This window comes from Rhipicephalus sanguineus, chromosome 11, assembly GCF_013339695.2.
Source record: "Rhipicephalus sanguineus isolate Rsan-2018 chromosome 11, BIME_Rsan_1.4, whole genome shotgun sequence".
Classification (NCBI taxonomy): domain Eukaryota; kingdom Metazoa; phylum Arthropoda; class Arachnida; order Ixodida; family Ixodidae; genus Rhipicephalus; species Rhipicephalus sanguineus.
The window spans coordinates 37495796-37522600 of NC_051186.1; the positions used below are offsets into that span (position 1 = coordinate 37495796).

Here is a 26805-nt window from a genome sequence, read left to right on the forward strand (position 1 = left end):
AATGCTTCAGTATTACTAACCCGCAAACCGACCCTCCCCCACTCCCCTCTTGAACATTCCCCAATTCTCCTCAACTGCCGGGTTGTGCTCATTGCTCACGGAAGACTTAAACTGACAATGTTTGCTGGCCAGAACTTTGACTCGATCTCGGCTTTCTTATGCTCAAGACTTGTGGCCAAGGCAAAAACACGTGTGCCGCTCAAATAGTATCCCGATTCTCAAGCTTAGTCCCCCCCCCTGCTATCATTAGTTCCGATAACCATGCCGGCACTGCTTTGCGTGACATGAACACCAAAGTCCTACGGAGAGTTCTAAACAGACTTGGACGATCGAAGAATGGTCGCAGGAGCGATGCAAAGCCACTGCACCACAGTGCTAGTTTCAACTGTGCCATTCTCCTCCGCGTGCGGAACGTGCCAGCCGTTGGCGGAACTTCCCTGCACCGTCACTTTGTGCGAGACCGTCGTGGATGTGGGAGCGCCCCTCCATTCCACCTGGTGCGTCTGTTGCCAGGACATGAACAGCTCCTGGAGCCTCGGATCGCTGAGACGGAACCGGTGCTGTCGCATGAGGTCGCGTGACACTACGAGTGTGCCCGGTCCCCCGTGGAGTGCTGCATACAGCACGAATGGGTCGTCGTGCGACCTGCGACATACAAATAAATATACGTTCAGTATTGATTGACAAAGTTGTACTACAGTTGAATGCGAATTCCAACTACGGTGCACAAGACATGAATGCTGCCAAGGGTGGGGGGGGGGGGTAATTCTTTAACAGCAGAGCTGTTTAAAGCGCCAAGGTAAATCCCTGAGGATCCGTTGTCCACACACTCTAGCCCGGCTGTGAGAGTGAAGCCTGATGAGCGGGAGAGCATGGGTAAAGCTATGTGGGTGAGAGTGAAGCCTAGCTAATAGAGTTGAGCCTGGCAGAGAAAGGGTAGCGATGTGGAGAGGATGAAGCTGGGTAGAGAGGTGGAGAGCAAAGGCTAAGCTATAGCGAAAGTAGAGCAGGTGGTGTGGAGAGGAGGAGAGAGCAGGAGCGTGATTGGCTATGCCGGTGAAAGGAGTCGACCAATGGTAGCGCATGCTCGAGCACATGTCCTCTCACTCTGCATGCCCTTCCTGGGCATGCAGAGCGTTGGCGAAAGCGGAGGAAAGCTGCGCTGATGCCACTAGCTCCACTGTTTAATCAGCCTTCGCGACGTTATGTCAGCTGATGCTGCGCACAATCTTTTTACTTTGAACGTCTTGCAGCCAAGACCGTGGAGGTAGTGTTACATAAATGTTACACTGAAACAACATACGTTAACCTTAATGAAAACAAATAAACGAGCCAAACAAAGTAACGAGCCCTCAAAGTTCCCGTTCCTTCATTCGTACACATGTTAATGTTAACGCAGTGGTAGTGTGAACTTGAACATAATTGAGCATGTACAGGATCAATTTATACATCATACATACATGCACAATGTTAAGAGCAAGAGCGAATAATAGGAAGATCACGAGCGCTCTTACAATAATGAGTCTTGCTCACAAATGCGTGCTATCATAGAGTATAACCTGCAGTATCTTTTAGCGATCTCTTTTGGAAGCTACCTCCGCGATTTTATTCTTGTAACGATAGTGCTTTACAAGCGAAACTGTGCTACTCTTAGTTAAGCCGGTTAGCTACGCCTGCGACGTAAAGGACACTGACGCGAGTACTGCTTACTTACGTTACGTGCCAATATATGTATTATGTGCAGCTGGATGCCTCGTGTCCAAATAAATTTGGGGAAATCAAACACTGAAATGAAAGCACGAAATTCTGGCCAGCTGTTGAGGAGCACCGTGCCATTTATTACCTTTTGAAGACGAAATCTCGAAGGCGTGGATGCCATCAAAAGCACTAAAGCTTAATACTACGTTGAAAGTGGCAAAGCATGCTGATTGCTTGTGCTTGAAAGCACTACCTTGCACTAGATTTTCGTCAAAAGAAACACTCAAAGATATGAAGTTCACCCCCACACAATGCTCGCGCCTGCATTCAACCCAGCTGCGTGTCACGCAAATTGGGTTCGCAAAATGAAATAGGTGGGCATCACACTGCAGAATACACACAGTTAGTGTACTTACTCGCGCATTTTCACTCGGCTCCTAGTTTTTTTTTTTTTGCTTGAATCACAGTTATCCACTCGCGGCGAAGCTGAAAACACCGCACCGTCACTATTTCCGTGGCGTGTCGTAATCGTCGCAGACAACGCTAATATCCTCTTCTTGAGCTGCTTGTTTTGGCATCCAAAGACAACGCAGTAGTGCCCAGACGAGCTCTTATACGCAGAAGCGGCGTGAACGGGTACTTCTTCGCACTTTAAAGCCTCAGAACTGCAGCTTGCCCTGTTTAATTGGTGCAGCCTGCGCGTGCCTTGGCAGCCCGATCAGCCCGGCGTCTGGGTGCGAGAGTATCCGCTCGGCTCGCCAGCAGCCTGGGTGCGAGACAGGCGTGCTCTGGTGTATACCAAAGAAAGCTCTAAGATACACATATCAAATACTCAATGGCATGCTGAAACACCCTATCAGAAATGAAGATGTGTTCGTGTAATGTATTCCACTCCTTGACTATATGTGGAAGAATTTCATAAACATTTCCGTGTTTGAAATAAGGTTGTAAACTTGAAGTGCAATCGCTACAACGCCACGGGCCAGTTTGAGTAATTAATGTTTGCATGGAGTAGAGCCAAACTCACGTGTCATTGGCCAAGTATCGGAGGCAGTGCTTCCAAACTCGGTCCATGACGTCGGCAGGCCACTGGAGCAAGTGCTTGCGTCCCACTAGCAGCACTGTCTGTTTCTTATTTACGGCATAGTACTGCACTGCCTTCAGCAACTGGAAAAGAGGACCTAATTTCGCACAAGCCAAAAAAAAAAAGGAAAGCCAAATGTGCTCGAGGGGCCTTACTCACAGCAAGATTCTAGAAGTTTAGCCACGTTACGTCTATAACAGACCTTCACAAGATGTCCTAAGTGGCCTGTTTACCGATATACGAAGCAAACGAAATGCTTTTATTTAGAATGTAGAGATATAGTAGTGAGCGACAACCTAAGATTTACAAACAGGCTTGTGCCGATAGTTAGCGAAAGACCAACGATGTACAGCTTGGCTCATTTCTGCGATGTCTAATGCTTTGGGGCAGTTAAGACAGTTTATTTCATTGTACATCTTGATGTTGCGGCTTTCAGGATGAAACTTGGAACATCCTGGCAAAGCTTATTGGAGATCTACATGTCGATGTTCTGCCAAAGGTAACACTTGAGCTAAGAACAACGAACTTTGATTTTACAGCAAGCTTGGTGTTCATATTGGCCAAGCACAGACAACTAACTCTCTTCATGTGTTTATCGACAGAGCTTGTACAGACATTCTTCTGTTGTCGTCGAGTGTAGTACAGAAAAGGGACATGAAAATGAACGAAGTAATGACTTGCCGCAGGTGGTAGTCGAACCTGCACCTTCCGCATTACATGTGCAGTGCTCTTGCCACAAAGCTATCGCAGGAGCTGTCCCTTCCACAGACACTCTTGCATTCTTGAGGTATGTGTACGACATCAGCCCTGTGAGCACCACTTCCCCTATACTTTCAGTAGCTTCATTGTCTGCTTGCTTCAGTGCAGTTGTAACCAACAAAAGTAACTATAAAGACAAGTAGGTAATTATGTACAGGGTCTGTCTGTAAAGTGACGGGACTGGGTCTGGTAAGGAGAATTTATTGATCCGATCAGTACATCTTATTAAGATCCTTCAAAATACTAGTGCTCTTGGCCATCGATACACCACTTCCAAAGTGATTCTCATGCTGCAATTACTACTTTACAGACAGACCCTGTAGTGTGGACAACCTTAGCATCAAAATCTGTTGCGTTAGTAACACATGGCTCACCTGCTGAGCTCTGTCCCGCTGGCTGGCACTGCCCTTGGAGAGTGCTACGTTGAGTCCATCCAAGACCACGTCGTAGGCGGAAGCATGCTCCAGGAAATCCCGGAACTTGGCTAACTCTCGAGGGTTGCTGCTCAGGTAGGGGTCGTCACCCACAAGGCACCGTTCCATGACACCTCGACGCAGCTCCTCCCATTCGGCATCGCTGAGGCCGTGCATCTCGAGCCGGCGTCCGCACCGGTCGCAGAGGCCAACCCTGCCGGACAGCACGCCGGGGGCCGGCTGCGTGATTCATTCCCAGCCCAGCCGCCAGATACAAATCGTCCCGACAGCCGCCACCAAGAGGAAATACTCACGTCTACTCCCGACAACGACTACAACAATAACGAAGCTAATCTAGTACTATATAAGGATAAACGAAACACATTTTCCTGGTCCCTTCAGGTTTCATTTAACAAGAGTCTACTGTATATAATAATAATAATTGTTGGGGTTTTATGCCCCAAAACCACAATATAATTGTGAGGGACGCCGTGGTGGAGGGCTCCGGAAATTTCAACCACCTGGGGTTCTTTAACGTGCACTAAGATCTAAGTACACGGCCCTCTAGCATTTCGCCTCCATCGAAATGCAGCCACCTTGGCCGGGATTCAACCCCACGACCTTCGGCTTGGCAGTCGAGCACCACTACCACTAGACCACCATGGCTGGTAGTGAAGCTGATCTCAACTGAACGATGGAAACACAGTTAAGTAGAGACATGGCCCTTGGCTAACTGTACACGTACAGAATGAGCATGTTTATGAATTTTTTTTACTTATTCATCATTACAGACAATATATATGTATTTACTATTTTTCCTGTTTTACCTTTTGTTGTGATGAGCATCTATTTGTATTTTTCTGTTCTTTATTACTGTCCATGCGAATACATTTGACCTGTATTTCGCATACCTGGCTTGATTACACGTGAATATTCTTTTTTTCTCTTTATATGTTTGATACGTGTATATTTTGTCTTTCATTGTTTGCTGATCTTTACTTTTATTCATTTTATTTAAATATTTATTATTATTGTTATTTCTTGGTGTGAACATGTATTTTCCTTTCTCTTATTGCGGACAGTACGTGCCACAATGTCGGGGTCAGGAATCCCCTCAAGCTGCTTTCTCAGCCGCTTTTAATTCCTGACCTTGCATTTTTTTCACTGTTCATTATATGTTTCGTTTACTATGTAACCACTAGATTGTATATATACTATATATTTAAATTGCCTGCTGGTCAGGACAACAGGTGGTTACTGGCCTCCCGAACTGGCCCTGTGCCCTCACTCGACTGTGAGGGTTGCACTACCGCGGCATACACTAAAGTGCACCATTCCAGGTTATGTGATACCAGGCATAGCCAAATGCATCCACATACAGATGAGACTATTTCATTAAGTTATACAAACAGAGACAAAACACCATGTGGACCACGTCTGGTGCTTTGACTTGAAGTAATAGCTAAGTGGTTTATGGCACACAGGAAGTACAGTAGATGAACAGGCAACTAAAAATGTGTGATATCATATGAAGAGTACAGCAAGAAATTTCACTTTTATATGGTGTACCACAGAGCATTTTTGGGAAAAAACAATATTGGGAGCTACATTGATTTCACTTGACCAAATTACGCAATGCAGTCCACTAAAGAATTTAATATGTTTGTACACGTAGACACAGTACACATATGTTTGCTATTTAATATTACAAGGTAATAATATTTGTACATGAAAATACTTATTCAGGTGAGGTAAAAAAAAACTTTGTAGCGGATGGCTGTGCGTTCACAAGTAAGTCCATCCAGATTTCGGCACCAGTAAACAAGATTATTTGGCAACAACGGTAATGATAAACTTTGGCAAAATAAGTGTCTTGTGAAGAGCCCTGCCTTTAGTCGGATATGTTATGTTCACAGGCACTTGCTAGCTACCAAAACAGTGTGGAAGAATGCTAGGTATGTTTGTATTGTAAAACCTTCTGACTTGATTGAATTGCGCATAGTTCCTGTCGCCTACAACTCTTCTAGGCATAACACCGCAGGTTACAGTGAAATCTCATTGCTAACACCATGAGAACCGGAAGGTAAAATAGATAGTACGAACATTGTATTGTCCAGAGCAAGCTTTTAAAATTATGAAAAACAGGCGTGCTTGTTTTCGTTTACTCAACAGCAAATGTTCGTGTGGCGTCAAGCGATACTGCTCCATGTAACGCATTACACGAAGTAGCACCACTCGAATCCACACTCTGGCTCTCTACACTCTTTCAAGGTGGTGATTTCTTCGTGGTGCTGCTGCTGCGGAATCTGCATGGCTGTGGGCGTGTAACACGTTTTTCATGAGGTCGTTGGAATGTTAATGCCAGTAAACTGGAGTATCGGTTACAAGCATTATACTCAATACATACAAGGAAAGACCCAGTTCTGCAGTTGTATTATCTAATATCACATGAAAACGTGATTGCATTAACGCATTAAAATACATTGCTCCTATATATGAATGACAGAAGGGGAATTTTAAGGGCTCCTTTTCCTTTGCTAGACACAGCATTAATTAGAACTAACAAATAGGAAAGCCAAGGAAAGTATAGGGGATATTATTTGTAGTAATTATGATGTAATTGTGAAGAAAGCAAAGTGGACGAAAAGATAACTTGCCGCTGGAAGGGACCACCGGCAAGTTTTCCTAGCCAATGGGATATTGGCAAGGAAAAAAAGAAAAACAAAACGTAAGAAACCAAGAAACCTATTACGGAGAATTGTATTAACGAGATTCCACTGTATTTGCCGTTTTAGCTTCTCTATGCTTGCAAACTTTTTGGGTCTCTTGATACATTACTTCCCACTGCTTCAAATCCATCCATTACATACGGTACATTCATGATGCTATAGCATGAGCTGAAACAGCCTGTCAGAACGCATACTTTGGGGAACACTTTCATGCTTCCTAAAATGTGCCGTGCAAATGCTGCCACAGAGACATCTCACATTTTGATAATATGGAGCCCAAATGTTGACGAAGGAAAGGAAAGCGTGCAGTGAGGCTCACCTGGAAATTGTGGCAGGTCCACTGCTCCATTCGGGAAGGGCCCAACTGGAAAATTTTGCAGGAGTGTTAGTCCAAGTGACTGCTTTGCGGTGAGTCAGCTATTCACTTAAAGAAACGCTAAAGAGAAAATGTGTTTTTTCTTGTTAGTAAATTACTCTTTCAGAACACCAAAATCACCATGCTTGCCGCAAGAAGACGTTCGGTAAGTGAGAAAATGCGCAAAAAGAAAGTGCGGGTGGCGATGCCACCTTGAAATTTTCGCACCAATCGCCATGACATCCTCGATTCTGACGGCATCTACTAGGGCCTACGTAGTTCCTAATCTGTAAAAATGAAGTACATTGTCCTCTGAGGGGGACAGAGGCTGAACATAGTAAGTTTCAGGAAATTTCATTGAGCCAATGTTGCCAAGGAGGAGGAATCAACGTTTATTGTTCGAAACGGTATCATGGTGCTAGTCCCGCTTCTACCCTAGGTGGGAGGTCTTCTCATTCCAGGAAACCTCTGGCCTTTGCTGCCTGCCCTAGCGACGAGACGTTGTTGTTAGTCCAGATCTTCTGAGACGAGCTTGGCCTTCCGCGTTTCGAGAAGGTCTTTGCTTTCTTGACTGGCGTTACAGGCATTCGGCGAAGCACGAAAAATACATTTAGAAATCCGTTATGTCATTCATGGCGATTTCAGCGCGAAACTATGAGTTTGATTTTCTCCTTTATAATTGAAGCTAGGATGATGAAGTTTACGACATTAAAGTTTTCAGAGTAAAATGTATCAATCTAAACCGATTCATTGTTTCATTTTAGTGTCCCTTTAAGTGTAGTGAGGTAATGAAGCGTCCGGGGATCCGAGCATGTCTCTCTCAATCTGTCATGTTCATGCGATCTTGAACAACAGCACTAACTTATGAAGAGGTCCACAGCCTGTACATGTGTAGGTGCTTACAGAGTACAGCCACCCCTTCAGAATGAAAAGAGCACCATCAACATACTCCAAAGATGGTTGGAAATAACGCGCTAGCACAGGAGCTTCAAGGCAATGTCCTTACCTGTCTTTCATCGGTGCATCTTTTCCAACTTACGATGGCCTCCTCTTAGTCTTGTAGTGTAACGGTATATCACAAAAATAGAGCTCAAGCTATATTTCTTTATAGTGGCCCTATATGTTGCTATAAATGCACGTTAGGGACACTCTCATTGAAATCAAAAAGAAATGGCCATGGGCAGGGGGCATGTAGCGAGAAGCCAAGACAACCGCTGGTCATTAAGATTAACAGCAGATTTCAAGAGAAGGCAAGCGTGCCAGGGGGAGGTGGAAAGTTAGGTAGGGCAGATGAGATTATAGAAGCTCGCGGGAATAACACAGGCTTCAGCAAGCACAGGACCAGGTTAATTGGAGGAAAATGGGAGCAGCCTTTGCCCTGCTGTGGGTGTTCAGGCCAATGATAATGTTTAGTAGAATAGACAATTGGGTGAGTTGGTTAGGATTCATCTTAAAAACAGTGCAGCGACACAAGGACGAAGGGAGACACAATGTGATTGTGCGTTAGCCATCCATTAGTGTCACTGTCACAGAGCGAGCCAAGTCATCTTCAGACATCTTATGGTGATTAGGATTTTCTCGCACACAGTATTGACATTCAAGCGGTAGAATGATGTGGATGTTTCGTTTTCACCCTTGTTTATGTATAATGATTTCAGAGTGCATGTGAAATGATCATGTATAAAAGTATGTGTTCTTTTTAATAAACTTCTCCGTAGCAAGTCTGCGCCCATTCCATTATGTCTCCCTTTGTCCTCGTGTTGCTGTGCTGTTTTTAAGATGATGCTGATTTGCTGCTTTGGCTTAGCTATTCTCAACTCACTCGTTGTAGAAGCTCGACAAGCTCAGCACTAGTGATGAGGGCAGTGGGCCATGGCTACAGGAGGCTAAGTACATCAGAAGGTGGTCGACTGAGTTGACGCCCCGCCTGAGACGGTCGCCGCTCTGTGCCAACACACGAGCAGCTTCGAGGCAAGCCTCCATCGTGGAAGAGAAGATGCGAAGGGGTTGTTGCGAGCGCCGCAGACGCTCGAGACAGTCCCAAGCCGCGGGGAAGTCGCAGTGCTGAAAGCACGCGACTGCCACTGCATTGACTGGTTCGGGAGCTGCCTCGGGCTCGTCAAGGAGCTCCGTGGCTCTCTTCCACAAAGGAGTTTGGCACAGGGACTTCACCACCAGGTTTCGTGTTTGACTGTCCAGCAGGCCACCGCTGTGTGAAACAGCAAGGGGTCACTAAGTTAGCACTGCTTGCATTTTGTGTGGAGAGGCATTTGTGAACAGTGAGCTGTGCAAGAGTGGCGAAGCTGGCAAACTTGATTTTATCCTAGCAGCAGTACACTCCAAAATGCAAACACAGATGATAAATGGTTCCATCGATTTCTTTTAGGCTGCGCCATGCACAATAATTGTGAGTCATCCGCACTTATGCAAGCCTTCTGTCTATTACTCCCTAATTCCCCACCCTCCGTGTACAGTAGCAAAATGGACAAAGTCTATTTAACCTCCCTTGCCTTTCCTTACTGAGCCCCCTCTCTGTCTAGAAACACAGTTTTCAGTGTTAATGACCTAATGTTAAAAGTATAATTCAGCAATTCAGAACCATCTGCACTTATGCATGCTTTCTCTCTCTCTCTCTATTACTCTTCGTTCCCCCTACTCACATGTAGGGTAGCAAATTGGACAAAGTGTATTTAACCTCCCTGCCTTGCCTTATTCACCCCCCTCTCTCTTTAAGGAATGCAGTTTTCATGTTAATGACCAAATGTTAAAAGTACACTTGGTGATTCAGTTTTTCATTCAAACCTAACAGATTGGAATGTTCTGTATGAGTCGCCACAAGGCACTGCCAGATTGTAGAGGGGCATATTTCGAGGCCTGTCTGGAGAGTTTTGTGAACATAACTTCTATGCAATCACTGCATTTCGAATATGGCAGGCAGCTACTTTGAAAACCTTTTGTGTGCCAGCACAGCGTGGCCATCATCTTAGTTCGTGCAGTCTTTTCACCTACTCAAAAACACTTTTACGTCTCCTGACAGCATCTAATCATCTCTCATTCAAGAAACCTGTGGCAAAAACATCACACGAGGTGCCAAGAAAAACGCTGTATTCTGAATAGACACTGCCTTCAGAAACTATTTTGCATCTTGCAGCTTTTTTCTCTGTATACAGAAACTATACAATTCCATTGTTTCCAACAGACCGGGCATTCTGTGGAATTGTTTCTCTAAGATCATCACACAATTATGTGGCACTCCTCAAAACGAACTAGGCAACCAAAAAAAAAAGTAATCAATTGTAAAACGGTGCATGGTTAGCACACTAATCAAGGCATGTACAAGACACAGCATGCAGTCAAGTTTACAGTTTCTGATTTTTACGGCTCTAACGTAGTAATGCACCTTCCAGGATAGGCCACTAGCTACCTAGGCAGAGGTGTCTGTCAGGACATAGCCAGAAAACTTTTTTTTTTTGGGGGGGGGGGGGGGGGGGGAGTGTTACCCGTCCCATTGTGTATGTTCGTGCATGCGTTTGTTGCATGTGTATAAATACACATGCAACATTGAAAAATTTGGGAGGAGGGGGCTCAACCCCTCCCCCCATGGCTACGCCAACGGTGTCAGCTGATTCCAGGAAACAAACAATTGGCACGTGTCTTCAGAAACGTTACATTTACAACCCTTAATAATCCGACAGCGCGTCTTAAATGTGCGAACTAATGCGCAAGCATGCACGTTGTGCTACAGCGATCGAAGTGCGGCTAGACCGTCGAATGCCGATATGCCAACGATATACCATTAATTATCACAAGAGTTTTGACGACACTTCTGAACTAGTGGCGAGGCGCGCGGAAGCGTCGGCGACACATATACCTTGACTCGAGGATTCTACGCAAACACGCGTCCGCTTGCTGCTCGGTCGAGCAGAGCGCCAGGTAGTGGGCGAGCAACGTGCGCGTCACACCTCCGGCGACGCCTTCCGCATACTCAAGTAGCGAGTGAGCCATCTCGTGCTCTCTCCTCGTGGCCAGGCAGCTCATGAGCTGGCCGCGGAACGGAGGCCGCATGTCCGGGTTGTGCTGTCGCTCGAAACGCTCCCAGTCGTTCGGCGACAGCGGCCGACCGGCCGCGTACTCGACGACTCGCGCGTAAAGTTCGTCAGCTTTTCGGACGCCGCCGTGGAAGTGCGGATGGGATGCCGCCGTCTTCCTAGCGCACGCGGCGGACGCCAACCGTGCAAAACACCGGCGCCACACCGCCGCCATGCTCTTTAAACGCCAAAACCCGCTCGAAGCGCACGCTTCCAACCGAAGCGGCGACGAAAGCCGGCAGGCTAGCCAGCCCTTTGAACGTTGCGAAACCTCTCACGAAACGTTGCGCGCCAAGCACGAATCAAGTTTTCACTTTATTATTTTTTTTTCTCACACCACGAGCAAATCCGGCTGGCCCTCCACAAAAGCCCGTCCTCAGGTTTGCAGCTGGTGCTTTATATTGATCGCGCGTGGCGACTCGCGGTGGCGGCGAGGCGCGCGTCGCGTCGCGTGCAGGGCGGGGTCGCCGCGCCATCCCGCCGGAGTCGTCCTTCCTCCTCTCCCCCGCACACTGCCACCACCACCTACGGAAACGCTCATCACGACCATTGACGGGAGTGGCCGGATCGCGGCGGCCGGATAGTCGGAGCATTGGACTCTCTTCCGTGAGCCGCAGTCGGATAACCGCGTCCCAGGACCAACGGTAAGATTTTTTTCCTCGCCCGTCGTCTTCCTGGCGGACGCGGAACGAGCGAGCTATCGCCGCGTCTCGGTACATCCCCGCATCAAACATGGCGGTCGTAGGTTTCACTCTCGGAACAGCAGCAGACCGCCGTGTGCCGCGAAGGCTCGCGGCCGGTCTCCTAAGCTGTTCCAGATGTCGCCGGCCATCGGCGCTTCTACGGTCAGCCAAATGTCAGACACGGGGTGTGTCGACGGCGCGGCGCGCCGCCGCCGACGCCCTCGGCGTCGTCGAGGGTTAGGACTGCGGGGCGAGGTCCGGTGTTTCGCCCGTACTCCGGCCCCCACCGCGGTGCCTCTCTCTGAGCCGGGCGCGGACAGCTAGCGCCGGGGGCTTGATTGACCTTGCCGGTGCGCGCTGCCTTTTTGTGCACCGCAGGTCAGCATGACCACGGACATCTCCGTGGGGCTCCGTTGGGACCCCAGCACGACCAACGCCCAGGAGATGGACGATTACGACTACGACGGCGGCAACAGCTCCTCGCGACTTTTCGAACGGTCGCGCATCAAGGCCTTGGCAGGTGGGCGCGGCTGCGACTTCTCACACCCCCCTTAAACCTGACCATGCGCGGGGTTTCGATCACACACGATGTTATGTTTCTTTCGTGCAGAGGAGCGTGAGATGGTGCAACGCAAAACCTTCTGCAAGTGGGTCAACTCGCACCTAGTACGAGCGAACTGTCGCATCACCGACTTGACCACGGATATGCGCGACGGAAAGATGCTCATCAAGCTGCTCGAGATTCTCTCCGGAGAGAAACTGGTAAGGAATCCTTCAAACTTAGCAACTTTCCTCGCGGTGATGCAGTCAAGTTTCGCTCTTCTGCGGGAGGTGTAACCAAACTTCTCAGTGACTGAAATTACCGTGCAAGAAAGTCAGCCAAGCATTCGTGCACGTTTTGTATCCCTTTTACTCAGCTTGTCTACGAACCGTTCTCGTTGAGGGTGTATTTTTCGGTATTGTCCTTGACAGAGCCCCAAGGTACACGTACCTTATGGGGTTTCGACTAAATTCAGAAACTATAGCTTTGTGTTGACATTGGTAGCATTGGCAGCGCTGTGCTACCCTTACTTAAGCTCTAGTTCATACTTTCAATTTGTTAAGCACATTGCAAGCGACTTTGGAACTTCGGTCTGATAGAGGCATCATGTGGCAGCTAACTAAACTTGAGCACAGCATTGTAGCTGTATGCATTGAGGAACTTACAAAGAATGTAAATGTTCAGCAATGATGTCATTTGTCGTTTTTCGAGTACCTTGAGAAAGTGCACATGAGATGATGGCCAAGCTGTGAAGGGGTTCCAAGAATTTGTACTTGTATTCTGCAAAAGTATGCTTTGGAGTTTAATGGAAATGCATCATATCCTGCATAGCAGCATATCTCTGGTAACTGTTTAATGGTATTTCCCTTGAGGTTACTTGCATGTAGTAGACTTAGGCAAAATGCATTTTGTGCCGTGTGCAAGGGTCTGACTTACACGACACACAATGAAGACCACACACTAGCTTTGGCAAAGTTATTAGCTCGGAGGACATCTCCTTTACAAAAACGTCAGGTGTAGATTTTTACTTGTGATGAGTGTAATTATAATAATCAGATTTAGTGTAATCTGTGAGACCATGTTGCAACGTGTCACGCTCTTGAAGCTGGCACGAAAGAAGAGATAGGCACACCAGAGACATCAACGAACCATCTTAGTAAAAACTGCACTGGCTATCTGAAAGTTACAAGAAGTTTTGTTTATTATAGGACTAGCTAAGCATGTTTATATGTATAAGAGAGAGCGGATTTTTCGTACGTACAGATTAAAGCCTATTTCATTCAAGGGAAGACTTCAGTGCCTACTTAGAAAAATCATGAGCGTGGAAACACATAGGCCCCTACAGAATCACTTTGCACTAGCAAATGTAGCTATGGTTGCCTTCTTAAATTAAACAAGCTATGTTGTTTCACATCCTCAGTTTGCTTTCCGAATATTGTGTGCATGATTATTCATTCTATTACCCTGCAATGTCAGTCACAAGACAGCAGCCTTCTAGGGGTTTTCTGAAAAATGGTAGCAATAACGTTATGAGCTAGTTTTGATCACCTCCACTATGGTCTGAGCTATGGCATGAATCCCACATATTTGAAAACTTTGTTTATGTACATTAGTGTAGGCACCACCATAGCTCCCTTGTAACATTGTAGTTAGGTGGGCTAGTTGGTATCGTTTGTTTGCACTCTCAAAGTTTTATATATCAAAATAGCTCCCTTGACACATGCATTTTCAAGATATACATTATGCTATCATATCAAAGCCTGTAGCTGCCCATTTGGATCAATTTGTGTCTGTGTAAGCGGTCTTCGTGCTTCTATGCTTGTTTTTTCCTTATGGAATTAGTTTGTATGAGATTACTACTTTGGGTGCAATTTTGTGCAATCTTTTTTTGTGCATGCGGTCTTTTCTGTATTGAATTATCTGTGAGAAGGAAGTAGTCAACGCTTCCTAATGTCACTACCGTCTCCTAAGCGTCATATATTTAAAAATATTTACTTAAACATACTGTGGGGCTAGTTGTTATAGCAGTAAATAATGCAGGAGAAGACAAGAAAGGAGATTGAGACGTGTATGAGGTGCATTGAGTTGTTTGTGCATTTTGTATGTCTCTTAGTGTTGCTTCACGTTCCTAGTCTGCTCTCGTCCCGTTTGGTGGCACCACTTGGGTAGACAAGCTCAATAGATCGGGTCGTTCACCCCCGACCTAGTGTGCCAGAATGAAGAGCGCTTGCGTTTTCCCGACACAGCAAAAGCCAACGAAGGGCAAGATGAAGATCCACTGCCTGGAGAACGTGGACAAGGCGCTGACTTTCCTCAAGGAACAGCGTGTCCACCTTGAGAACCTGGGATCGCACGACATTGTCGACGGCAACTCGCGGCTCACCCTGGGTCTCATCTGGACCATCATCTTGCGTTTCCAGGTCAGTGCTCTCGCCATTCACTTGACCTGATCTATAGCTGTGACTGTAACATGCATTTTTCTATGAAAATTGCTAGAAGAAACTGTAGCACTGGCGTCTACAGGTGCTGCAGATGTGAAAGTTCAACCAGCATGGCAATAACAAAACAAAACGGACAGCCGAGCTAGTTGGTCTTGATTCATTTTGAATTGATTTGTACAGCACAAAATACAAGACGGAAGACAAAGACGCACATACGGACAGCGCTGACTCTCAGCTGATTTGAGAGTCGGAGGCTTCTGTTAAACAGACGAGCCAAGAATGAGAATATGAGACAATGAAAGGCTGAGCGCTGTCCGTGTCTGCTTCTGTCTTCCGTCTCGTATTTTGTGCTGTACAAATCAGTTTAAAAAAAACAGCGTATGGCGATCATGGGTAGTACATGGATTCGTCTGAGCTTCCTCCTTCTGGCTGTATAAAGTTGAGTTTCTTTTCGGTTTTGATTTGTTCGCCATTCTTGACAAGGTAACGGCAGTAGCTATGTAATGTATTCTAGTGTGACATGCTTCCGGCTCCCAGGTTACTTCGCTAACCCTGATCGATTAGTACCCATGGTGTTACACTGCTAAGCCATGTGGACATGGCTCGAGTACATGGCCTCAGTGACAGCATTTCCACGATGGCAAAATCCAGTGCCTATTTACTTCAATTTAGGTGCACGATAATGAAACCTGGGGAGTCAAAACTAAACCAGGGGCTCTCAGCACAGCATGTTGCGTAACCATATCTCAGTTTTGGCACGTAGAACCTCAAAATTAAATTAATTCTTTTTCTTTGTGAATAGGCTTTTGACGTATCCAGTGAACAGTAGCGTAAGTCTTCCTTTTTGCACGTGAGAAGCTCATAGTAAGAGTTTCGTGACCAAGAATATTAGTCAGGTCACCTTTTAATGTCTCATGTCCGGTTCATTGTTGTGCTTGAAATGCATAGTCATCTTCGAATCATTAGGAGTACACCACTGGTCTGTCCACTGGTCACTGGTCTGTACTAAGAGTTATTGTCTTACAGTTGCAAGCGATTGAAGAGCAGCAGCAAAGTCACCTTCAATTAACACGCTTCAGCGTACTGAAATTCCAGTGCATATTGGGAACGGTGCACACACTATTAAAGTGTGTGCACTGTTTTTGCATGCTCTCGGACTACCCTCACCTATTGTATGAGACGCATGTGGCGGCAGTGCCCCCTTTTGGTTCCTCTGTAGCATCAGAATAATTATTGAAATTCTAGTGCCCCACCGAAGCGTACAGGTCAAGGCGAGGTGATGCGGCTATGTGTGGCCATTGCCCTCCCCCTCCCTGCGTGGTTGTATTGGGTGGGGTGACGACGGTGTGTGCCTGTTGGAGCATGTCCTGTAGCCTGGTTACATAATTAAATGCGTGTACGTGCTGTAGCATGCCATATTTCATGTACTCGATTGAGGAAGTGCTTTTGTCAAACATGCGGTGGTGCAGATACGTAAGGGAACAGAAAAAAAAAATTGCAGCCATGTATTCATCGTGTTGTCGGCTGCGTTTCAATAATGAAACACTGCTTACAGATGCTGTAACCTAACCTTTTGTTTTGAATTACCTGTTTGGTTTGACTCAACACTTGTGTAGTATTGCGCTAATTAACAGTGAAGTGTTATTGAATTCTTAGTATAACGAGCAAGCGTAGTGCACTACACACCACTCACTTGTAGCACCGCATAGTTCACTCACAACTTTGTTGAATTCATGTCCTTTCGACGTATAGATGATTTTTCGCAGTGGTGCACGGGCGAGGCCATGTTTGATCACGTGATCGTAACTGGCCTTCCCCTAGCCAACGCACTGGGCCAGCGAAGCGGCCGTGGCCGTGCCACACAAGCTGGTTGCAGCTGGGTGTAAGCAAATCACATGCTTGCACAGCAAAACATAGTTCTACATGTAATCACCTAAAAGTTGATAAGCTGAGACATTTGCATTTGCTTGGTACGTACTACGCCACAGCAATACGTGATATGTTCACTCTACTTTGCATTTATGGCGTATGCCTTTAATTGTTGTATTAGCAACCGCCAGTAGCTGGGGTTACAAGTCAACATGGCAGCGCCCATGTAGACACGACCGCCCGCTTCGATCTGAACTTGCGTTTGCTGTTTGGTCACTGTCCCGACAGCAATAAATAAATGGCGAAATCAGCTATCGCAATGTGTCATCTCACGCTGGGGAGACAAAACATACCTCAAGCGTCAGGTATGTTCTGTCTTTATTATTGAGAAGAGTTGTGTTTATTTAGCCATGCCTGCTAAGCCATGTCTCCTAGAATTTGCGAATGAATCTTGGAAACACTGCAAGATACCGACGAATATATTGCTCTCGAAGCTTCAGAATGCAAATATAAAGCAAATAAATGCGTAGGTTTCGAACTTACGGGCTACACAGGACAACGACGTGATAAATTTGAGGCAGAAGGAACCCCCGTCCACTGGTGCCGCCATGTTGGCTTTTTTCCAGCGTTGCTGTGTGCTAGCTTTTACTTGCCCAACGCGTGCGTGCAGACGCTATGGGGACGCCGAGCAGACGACACTGCGCAGATGGAGACATATTGAGCAGCGCTGCCAAAGGCCACGGCAGGGGGAAGGCCATGGTGCAGTGGCGCCATCTAGTTTTGATTGAACAAACCAGCTGCGGAAAATCGTCTGTACTCCAGTTAGTATTTGGCAAGCGTTGCTGTTGAGGTCACGAAGGTATAGAGCAGTCCCGAAAATGCATCACCTCTCAAATTCTTTGGTATAGCTGTATCAACATGCAATTCTTATTATGGAATCACTTGTACACTTATTACATGTTGCAAACACGAGGTTTCGTCCATTTGCATAATAGTGTGCATTTGTCCTCTCGGCATGCAACGTGCCATGTTCAAGTCTCAAGCAGTGCTACATGCATAAATAACCATTCTGCTCACCGAGTAGTAAGCAGACTCATGCCTGCTAAACCTACTGTATTACAATTACATAGTCTTATGCAGGATGAAACTAGAAGACCTAACTTTATGTCAAATTACATAACTTGTACCTATATCATTCCTTTATATATGGTGCAATATTTTTTGGTAGAAAGTGTGAGCAGGAAGATAAGCCTCTCTCGCCTTCTTGGTTATGCCTTTTGTGTGTGTGTGTGTGTGCGCGTGCGTGCATGTGAAGGGCACTATTGTGCCAGTGGCTTAAAGGCAACACAAAAAAGTATCAGCATTAAAATGGCTCTCATTCACATTACTGCAGATTCAAGACATCACAATCGAGCAGGTCGATAACCAGGAGACCAAGTCTGCAAAGGACGCCCTGCTTCTCTGGTGCCAGATGAAGACAGCTGGCTACCCCAATGTTAACGTTCGCAATTTCACAACAAGCTGGCGCGATGGCCTGGCCTTCAATGCTCTCATTCACAAGCACAGGTAAGATTATCTAGCATATAACATGTGCCCATTCTGGTGGGCAGAAAATTGTGGGAGCTGTTTGAAACTAACTGTTACCATAGTCATTGCTTCTGTCTGTGTTTATTTATTTATTTATTTATTTATTTATTTATCTATCTTATTTATTTATTTATGATACCCTCAGGGTCAACAGACAATACTAAGGGGAGTGGTAAAACATTGTTCTTTCATTCATTGTCATGTCATGGGGATAGCATTGTGCAGCATCAGTGTATTAATGATTTGCTGCTGTGAACTGCAACTTCAACCAGCAAAGCCGACATGTTAGTCAAGAATGCAAGAAGGAAAGCTGTATTGCTGTTCCTATTGTTTTACTTTCTCCGAAAGGCTTACACAGCTTCTGCTGCTGCTAGCCTTTAGTTTTACTACTCTTTACTGCCTTCGGTCGTTGTCTGCTAGTTGAAAGAACGCTTGTACTTCGATTTGCTCACAGGCCCGACCTGATACAGTACGACAAGCTGTCGCGCTCCAACGCCATCTACAATCTCAACAATGCGTTCACCACTGCTGAGCAGAAGCTGGGGCTCACCCGGCTGCTCGACCCAGAGGACGTGTTCGTGGACAACCCGGACGAGAAGTCCATCATCACATACGTGGTCACCTACTACCACTACTTCTCCAAGATGAAGGCCGAGACGGTGCAGGGCAAGCGCATCGGCAAGGTCATCGGCCACGCCATGGAGAACGAGCGCATGATCGCCGAGTACGAGGGCCTCACCTCGGACCTGCTCCGCTGGATCGAGGAGACCATCGTGGCCCTGTCGGACCGGCACTTTGCCAACTCGCTGGTCGGCGTGCAGCAGCAGCTGCTGGCGTTCAACGCCTATCGCACCACCGAGAAGCCCGTCAAGTTTGAGGAGAAGGGCAACCTGGAGGTGCTGCTGTTTGCCCTGCAGAGCCGGCTGCGGGCCAACAACCAACGTCCGTACACGCCGCGAGAGGGCCGCCTCCTGGCCGACACGAACCGGGCCTGGGAGCGTCTGGAGAAGGCGGAGCACGAGCGGGAGCTGGCCCTCCGCGAGGAGCTTATCCGGCAGGAGAAGCTGGAGCAGCTGGCGGCCCGCTTTGACCGCAAGGCTGGTATGCGCGAGACCTGGCTGGCCGAGAACCAGCGGCTCGTGTCGCAGGACAACTTCGGCCAGGACCTGGCATCGGCGCAGGCGGCGGCCAAGAAGCACGAGGCCATCGAGACGGACATCCTGGCCTACGAGGAGCGTGTTCAAGCAGTACTGGCCGTGGCGCGGGAACTCGAGACCGAGGGCTACCACGACGTGGATCGCATCAATGCCAGGTGAGTGATGCCGCTGCGATCATGTTGCTCATTGGTGCGGGAACCCACTGGCTATTGTGCTCTTACGGCTGCATTTCTGTGAAGTATCATGCAAAATTACACTAGACTCTCACTAAACGGAAATCTATTAAACGGAATTGCTGCTTAAGAGCAAGTTTCCCAAATACGATTGGTTTCGTTTTTGAATTCGGCACCCTCATTCATGTCTCGCTAAACTAAACTCCCACTAAACAGAACATATTTTTTTGGACCCTTCAAGTTTAGTTTAACGAGAGTCTACTGTATTTGAACAGGTACCGTATTTGCTCAAACATAGTGCTACCACGATTGTAATGCGAGGGGAAACTTTCCGATCACACGAAACAAATGGTATAAAACCTCAAAAGTAGCATGAGATAAAAAAGGAAACTGTACTCTAGGACTTGCAATTCGGAAATGACTTCACTCATCATTGTCCTGTGAGGAGGAACTTTCCGCAGGCACTATTCTCGGCAATCACTTTCAGGGATCACTTTTGGGAAACGGTGTGTGACCCGGCAAGGAATGCGTCTGCAATAATGCATCTGGCGCTGTGCCAATCCTGCTACTTTTGCCACCCTTTCAAGAGTGCTGTTGCTTTGAGGGCTTCAGTGGTGATACGGGCCGAGTCTTGCGATAGCAAAGCCATGTTGAAAAACGAGCACCCAAAAATTAAAGGGGCCATGACACCCAATTTTCGATGATAATCTGTGTTATGTGGGTTAATCCTTGTGCATTCAGAAATAAGCCGGTGAAATTTTAGCGCATTCGGTCGAGCGCTTAATTTACAATTGGATATTTTTATAAACACGCGAGCGGCCTGAGAGTCGGGCAACACTGGCGCACTCACGAGCCGTGATGTAACAATCAGCTTGATGTGCGAGCGTCTGCATTCCAGCGAACAATATTGTTCCGTGGTCAGCTGCGCGTGAAATGGAGATATTTTAGCTTTCTTCAGCTTGGCACTGAAATTGAACGATTTGCAGCGGCTGAAACTTCGGTAGAAGACGACGGCTCCGCTCCATGCAGCGCATGGCGTCACGGACGCCATGGCAAAATGGCGATCGTCGGCGGTGGGCGGGGTTTATAGCCGGCGACTTCTAAGGCTTGTTTTGCACTGAAATATCTTTTTACAGTCCAATTTTCTTATATGTAGAGGCATGATAGCCCCTCTACTTCTATTTTTTGCTGAAAACCACAAATTGTTGGGTGACCCTGTCATGGCCCCTTTAAGTCGTCATCCGGTGCCGTGGAACTTGTTTTAGATTGAGCACTTCCTAAAATTGTGCAGCCATTTCATTTGGAAGGCCATACTGAGCCACTAAGAGATCGAAAGAGCCCTTTCCCTCCGCCAGCTGCAAATCATGGACTCATTAGCGAGATTTAGTACTGTGTACGCTGCGTTCGTAAAAGTGTTGCGTGTGTAACTACGCCACTTTTGGTGTACTATATAGTGCATGTGCAGAACTTTTGTTCACAATGTGGTGTTCTTACAGACAAAAGATCCAGTGGAGATAGGCACGCATTAAAAAAAGGAACATTTGGTCTAGTGAGAACTAATCATGCATAATTAATAAGGTATATTTGGATAATGAGAGGACAAATCCAAGAAGGAAAGACAAGCACGAGTGGTCTTTCTGTTTATGGTGATCCCTCGCCACCTGTCTCACCTCTGCAATCCTACTTCACTGTTATCAGCTGTTGGCATAGATAGGCTTGTTGAAGATAGGCTTGTTCCGTCGAGCGCGCTCACCAGGAATTATCAATTTATCGTGCCAACGCTGGGGAATGATATGCGCATACTCTCGAATGCTTGTCTACGACACATGCATGTTTTTGCTTCTGCACCTTTTATGCGGCACGAGCTTCACCTGATCACATCTGCGTGTAACAGCTGTTGTATTCGAGAAAGGCTCACTTTTTTTTTTGTAATTTAAACGTGAACGGTGAAGGCATTGAACGGGCTGGAATGCAGATTGAGAATCTGCACGTTCGTTTTATGTTAAAGGCAGCCCACGAAGATTGCCTAGTGTTTTAGGTCATTGACCCCCCTGTCTCTCTCGTAGCTGCATGTTGTGAAGGCTGTTCTCTTCGTGATGGGTCTCTCGTAAACACGAAAAAAAAAGTGGGAAGGGGGCGTCAGACAACGCTTTTGTTCTGTCTTTCGTGACGGTGACAGATGACAGCGTAGTGTGCTTGGAGGGGCCACACTTATTTGAACCCTGTCTAGCTGACAGGGAGCTGCAGTCGCACAATTCACTTGAGTGTCTCGCAGTGAAGTCTGCACTATGGGTTGTCAAAGTTCAAGCGTGGCTTATTTAACAGTCTAAGGCGAGCACTTCGCTGCCATGCGCTTTTGACCACCGTTGTCTGTACATGAACAGTCGGCCGTTAAAGTATACGGGACACGGGTTATACGAGAGACGTGAATTTCGGCTTTGTTAATTGAGTTAAAGGGCCCCTAAACAACACCTTAAAAAACAAAGAACAAGTGTGTTCTGTTCTGCTTTAGGGGCCCTTTAAAGAAGGCTACTTATTGGAACTTTGAATGTGAGGCTTAATCTCATTCACAGTTATGTAACCTTTTTCACAAATCTCATGTCTTGTAAACGTTTGGGGTCAACTAAGCTTAGTGTGCTGTTTCAACAGTTCTTTTTTTCTGAATTGCTTTGAGCATCTAGCAAGGTTAGACCTGTTCATTCATTCTATTAAAAATTTTTAATAGCTTGGCTCGTTAAAGTAAATTGCCTGCAGAGGTGGACCCACGACACTTTTGACATCCGCTTGTTTACCACAAGCATGCAAGCAAATCTGTATGAATTTCTTAGAAAAGTAAAGCTTCCTAGATAATAAAAAATTTATCCTGGTCTGGGGATTGAACATGGGACCAATGCCTATCCAGGTCGGGCGCTCTACCTGTCGAGCTAACGAGGTTGCAAAAGGGTGAATTAATTGACAAGTCGAAGCACATGGATGGTGAATACAGCAAAGAAAGCAAACCAATATGGCAAAGCAAAGCCATCGCGCAAGTTGCAGGAAGGGGGTTAAGAAAGGGAAAAATACAAAGTAGGCATCCATCCAAAGGTGCTAGTTTTATCTTTCATACAGTGATTTTACGAATAAATCTGTTAAGTTTTATGAAAAATGAACTCTGTTCTTGGCAAAGTTTTGCTCCTCAGTGGTCAAATATCGCCTTGAGGCGCTAATTATGATGCACTGTCTGCAAATGCGTCAAATTCGCATGGCATGATTCCAAGGCACTCAGTATTGCATTCCAAGAAAGAAAATGAAGGAATGTGTAGTTTTGTGTGAGTTTCAGTAAATAATGTTAATTAGCATGTAATTAGATATCTAATCTGCAATAAGTCAGCCTCAATCCTTGCATTAAAAAAAAATCAAATATTAGGTCCGAAATGCATGCACGCTTTCTTTTTTTGGTTTTACTCATTTCGAGCAAAGAAAAAAAAAAAGCTCTTGACATTGGTCCTGGAACGGGGCATGTCAAACGATCATCGAACATGGTAGTGTCTCCAGCAAAGTGATCTTCAGCAATATGCGGCATATTGAAGTTAAATGGCCGCTAGTTGTCCACTTGGGAAGCCTGCACGAATGTGCACACTGTGTTTCAAGCCATTTGGAGAAACGCAGTGTGTGATGCGCCTTCGAAGTTGATGTGTACAATTGTGCATACCACCGCTGAAGGGGATATGGTCAAATATTGGTACTGCACAGGCCCTGCTTTTCATGGGACTAATAAATCTGTTGTCAAGTTTTATGAAAAATGAACTCTGTTCTTGCAAAAGTTTTGCTCATCAGTGGTCAAATATGGTCAAATATTGGTGCTTCACGGGCCCTGCTTTTCATGTTACGGGTGCACTAGCCGTAGTAAAGAAACCCCTTCCGTCTAATATAAAGGTCTTCTTTAATGCTGCACTCTTTTTTTTTTTGTCACCCCTGAGGAAGAAACAGAGTTGATCCCGAGAATTGTGTTTCAGATAATCAGTTGAAGACATTATTAAGTTCTTAAATATTAAAAGCAAGAGGTACAGGGCTCACGGATTTAAATGCGACATCAAAGCTTTTAGTATAGCAACTGGTGTGTGTCATTGCTTGAAATAATCGTGTCATTCACTACAAATCTGGCCGCTAAATTTCCCAAGTCGAAATTTCGCCGATAGGACACGGACGTAAGACGGTGGAAACATGGGTACGTGCATTACTTAGCCCTAAATTCTTGCGTTCAAATTCGTGAGCACTGTACCATTAACAAATGGTTCAACACCACAGTGAAGTATACTAGTAGCAATAAGGGACATCATCAACCAATGCATGCACAGCCTAATGCTATTTGGTGCACTGTATTTTTCGAATTTGACGATAACCGACTGTCTGCTCCTGTCCTGGTTGATCATATGCAGGAAGGACAATGTGCTGCGCCTGTGGAACTACTTACTGGAGCTGCTTCGGGGTCGGCGGGCACGTCTCGAGGCGTGCCTGCAGCTGCAGCAGGGCCTGCAAGAGATGTTGTACATCGTGGATGCCATGGAGGAGCTCAAGGCTCGGCTGGCCATCTCGGACCTGGGCCAGCACCTCATGGGCGTCGAGGACCTCTTGCAGAAGCACTCGCTGCTTGAGGCCGACGTCAACGTGCTCGGCGAGCGGGTGCGCGCCGCCGTCGCCCAGGCACCCGCCGACCCCTTGGTGGCCGAGAGGGTGAAGCAGCTGGAGGAGGCGTACGCCGAACTGCTGGCATTGGCAACGGAGCGCAGGCGTCGGCTCGAGGACTCGCGCCGCCTGTGGCAGTTCTACTGGGACATGGCCGAGGAGCAGGCCTGGATCGAGGAGAAGGACCGCATCCTGTCATCGCTTGAGCTGGGGCATGACCTCACCATGGTGCACCTGCTCATCTCCAAGAACAAGGTGAGCAGAGTGGGGATGCTTGCTGTTCCTCTGGCGCCATTGGCTTGTCCTCGGGTCCATTACTTTTTGCTCGTCCTGGATGGTGTTAATTCTGATCTTCGATTTGTCTCTTGCTAGTCTGGTACTGTGCTATTCTGCTGCTGAGTCATGTCACAGTGTATGACATATACTCTTTAGGTGGGGACACTTCTCGGCACGTTCGACCATATAAAGTAACAAAGCAACGAGTCCATTGGTCCAGTGACGGCAGTGGATATCTATCAACGGGAGGGCACAACTTCAGGACAGAAAATGTTTTTATGTACTGTTGCTATAGCAACCAATGGGGTTGGTGACGATGCTGGCGTTTGCCACACGTGTTTTTCGTTCGCGAAAAATGTGGCTAGTGTTTACAGCTCTTTTTTATAGCTTGCCATAGCCATGTTTGCTTACTAGGAAATTCAGATTTCTCGCGAAGCGTGGTTCCTATGGCAACATCTTTTTGTCTTGAAGTTGCGTCCTTCCACCGATAGATATTCTCTGCCATCACTGGACCGACAGGCGTGCAGCATGGTTACCTTATCTGGTTGATCGTGTCTCGTGAGTGTCCCCACCTAAAGAGTATATACCTTATACCGGTGTCTCGGTGCTGATCCTAGATGCACTGCTTACCCGAGCTTCGCCACTCTCGTGTCTGCAGGCGATGGAGGATGAGCTGGCAGCCCACGAGCAGCAGCTACAGGCCGTCATACGGTCCGGCGAGTCGCTGGCCGCGGAGGGCACGCCCGGCTCCGAGCGGGTGGCGGAGCGGTCCACCGAGGTACTGGCCGCATGGGACCGGCTGCGGCAGCTTCAGGCCCAGCGGGCCGAGCGCCTGGCCAAGGCCCTGGACTTCCACCAGTTCTTCGCCGATGCCGACGACGTGGACACTTGGATGCTGGACACACTCATGCTCGTGTCGAGCGACGACGTGGGCCGCGACGAGGCCAACGTCCAGTCGCTGCTCAAGAAGCACAAGGAGGTGATGGAGGAGCTCAAGAGCTATGCCCAGGCCATCGATGCACTCCACGCCCAAGCGGGCGCGCTGGCGGAGCGTGAGTCGCCCGCCGTCCTGGAACGGCTGGCCTCCATCGACCGCCGCTACAAGGATCTCCTGGACCTGGGACGCCTGCGAAAGCAGCGTCTGCTAGACGCGCTCTCGTTGCACACGCTGCTCAACGAGGCCGATGGCGTGCACCAGTGGATCGAGGAGAAGAACAAGATGCTTGACAGCATGGTGCTCACTAAGGATGCCGAGGACACCGAGGTGATGCGGCACCGGTTCGAGGGCTTCGAGCAGGAGATGAACAGCAGCGCGTCCCGCGTGGCTGTGGTGAACCAGCTGGCGAGGCAGCTGCTCAGCGTCGAGCACCCAAATGCAGAGGAAGTGCTGGCCAAGCAGAACTCGCTCAACCAGAGCTGGGCCTCCCTGCGGGACGCGGCCGAGAAGAAGCGGGATAACATCTCATCGGCCCATGGGGTGCAGACCTTCCACGTCGAGTGCCGCGAGACCATCGTGAGTTGTTTAAGATAGACCTGTATTTTTACCCTCTTATTGCCAGACAATTCGTTCGTTCAACGTTTCACTTCAACTCGATAAATGCGGCCCCTCAACTGAATTGCCCACTGTGCTGCACTGACATTTTCGAGTAGTAGAAGCATAGTGTCTTCTTCATTCCAGCACTCACCTAACTGGTGGAGGGGAGGTGCTTGGATATGGAGATCATTTCACGATACTGTGTTTAATTTAAGGTTGTTGCTTCTGGCTTTAGCTGAAATTGTATGAAGTGGCCATAATTAACAATGTCTAGCTACAGCAATATTTCAGCTTAGTTACTGGCCTATAGCAGCATTTTACTTACTGATCATGTCTCATATCTTTGAAGAAATCAGCAAAAACACCTTGACATATAAAACTTTCTTTTGTGGTATCAAGCTGTCTCATTACCCGATTTGCCATGTCTGTCGAGAATTCGGTGAAATCTCACTGAAATGTCAAACTTCCTTTTTTCTTATCGAGCTGTTTGGGATTTCGTTGATTTTCCTCAAACTACCTGTGAGGCATTTATGCGTACTGCATGTTTTGCACTGAAGTTGTAGCACGCACAGTGCTTGCAGATTGAAACGCTACATCAAAACTTCAAGTATAACAACTGGTATGTGTTCTCGCTCGAGATAACCGCGTCGTGTCACCACGAATCTGGCTGCTAAAAATGACGTTGGCTCTGTTGTAAGTGTGCGAGCCAATATTGCGCCAATGGGACATGAGCAGATGACGGCAGAAACAGAA

General features: G+C 47.1%; 2 protein-coding genes across 6 annotated transcripts in view; one reads left to right on the forward strand and one right to left on the reverse strand.

The window, feature by feature from the left end:
* Positions 1-64: 64 nt before the first annotated feature.
* LOC119375626 (mitochondrial ribonuclease P catalytic subunit) lies at positions 65-11384 on the reverse strand. The gene is made up of 6 exons (XM_037645849.2): positions 10910-11384; positions 8861-9247; positions 7003-7047; positions 3916-4168; positions 2726-2865; positions 65-645 (listed from the first exon to the last, which is right to left on the reverse strand). The coding sequence occupies exons 1-6, from the start codon at positions 11299-11301 to the stop codon at positions 312-314; spliced, it is 1551 nt and encodes a 516-aa protein (XP_037501777.1). The 5' UTR covers positions 11302-11384; the 3' UTR covers positions 65-311.
* Positions 11385-11506: 122 nt separating this feature from the next.
* Positions 11507-26805, forward strand: part of LOC119375625 (spectrin beta chain) — a 56184-nt gene continuing 40885 nt past the window's right edge. For all 5 annotated transcript variants that reach the window (XM_037645842.2, XM_037645844.2, XM_037645846.2 and 2 more), the window contains exons 1-8: positions 11507-11770; positions 12188-12329; positions 12420-12571; positions 14597-14770; positions 18054-18226; positions 18702-19559; positions 23996-24497; positions 25177-26031. In XM_037645842.2, coding sequence (XP_037501770.1) covers positions 12194-12329; positions 12420-12571; positions 14597-14770; positions 18054-18226; positions 18702-19559; positions 23996-24497; positions 25177-26031 — 2850 coding nt within the window. In that variant the 5' untranslated portion in view covers positions 11507-11770; positions 12188-12193. The remainder of the gene's footprint in view (positions 11771-12187; positions 12330-12419; positions 12572-14596; positions 14771-18053; positions 18227-18701; positions 19560-23995; positions 24498-25176; positions 26032-26805) is intronic.

Coding starts and splice junctions, on each gene's coding strand:
- LOC119375626 (XM_037645849.2), bottom strand. CDS start 11,301: ATGGCGGCGGTGTGGCGCCGGTGTTTTGCACGGTTGGCGTCCGCCGCG. Junction 9,248..10,909: donor CGTAGAATCCTCGAGTCAAG/GTATATGTGTCG, acceptor TGTTTCACACAG/CGGTGGCCTGCTGGACAGTC. Junction 4,169..7,002: donor GGACCTGCCACAATTTCCAG/GTGAGCCTCACT, acceptor GCTGTCCGGCAG/GGTTGGCCTCTGCGACCGGT.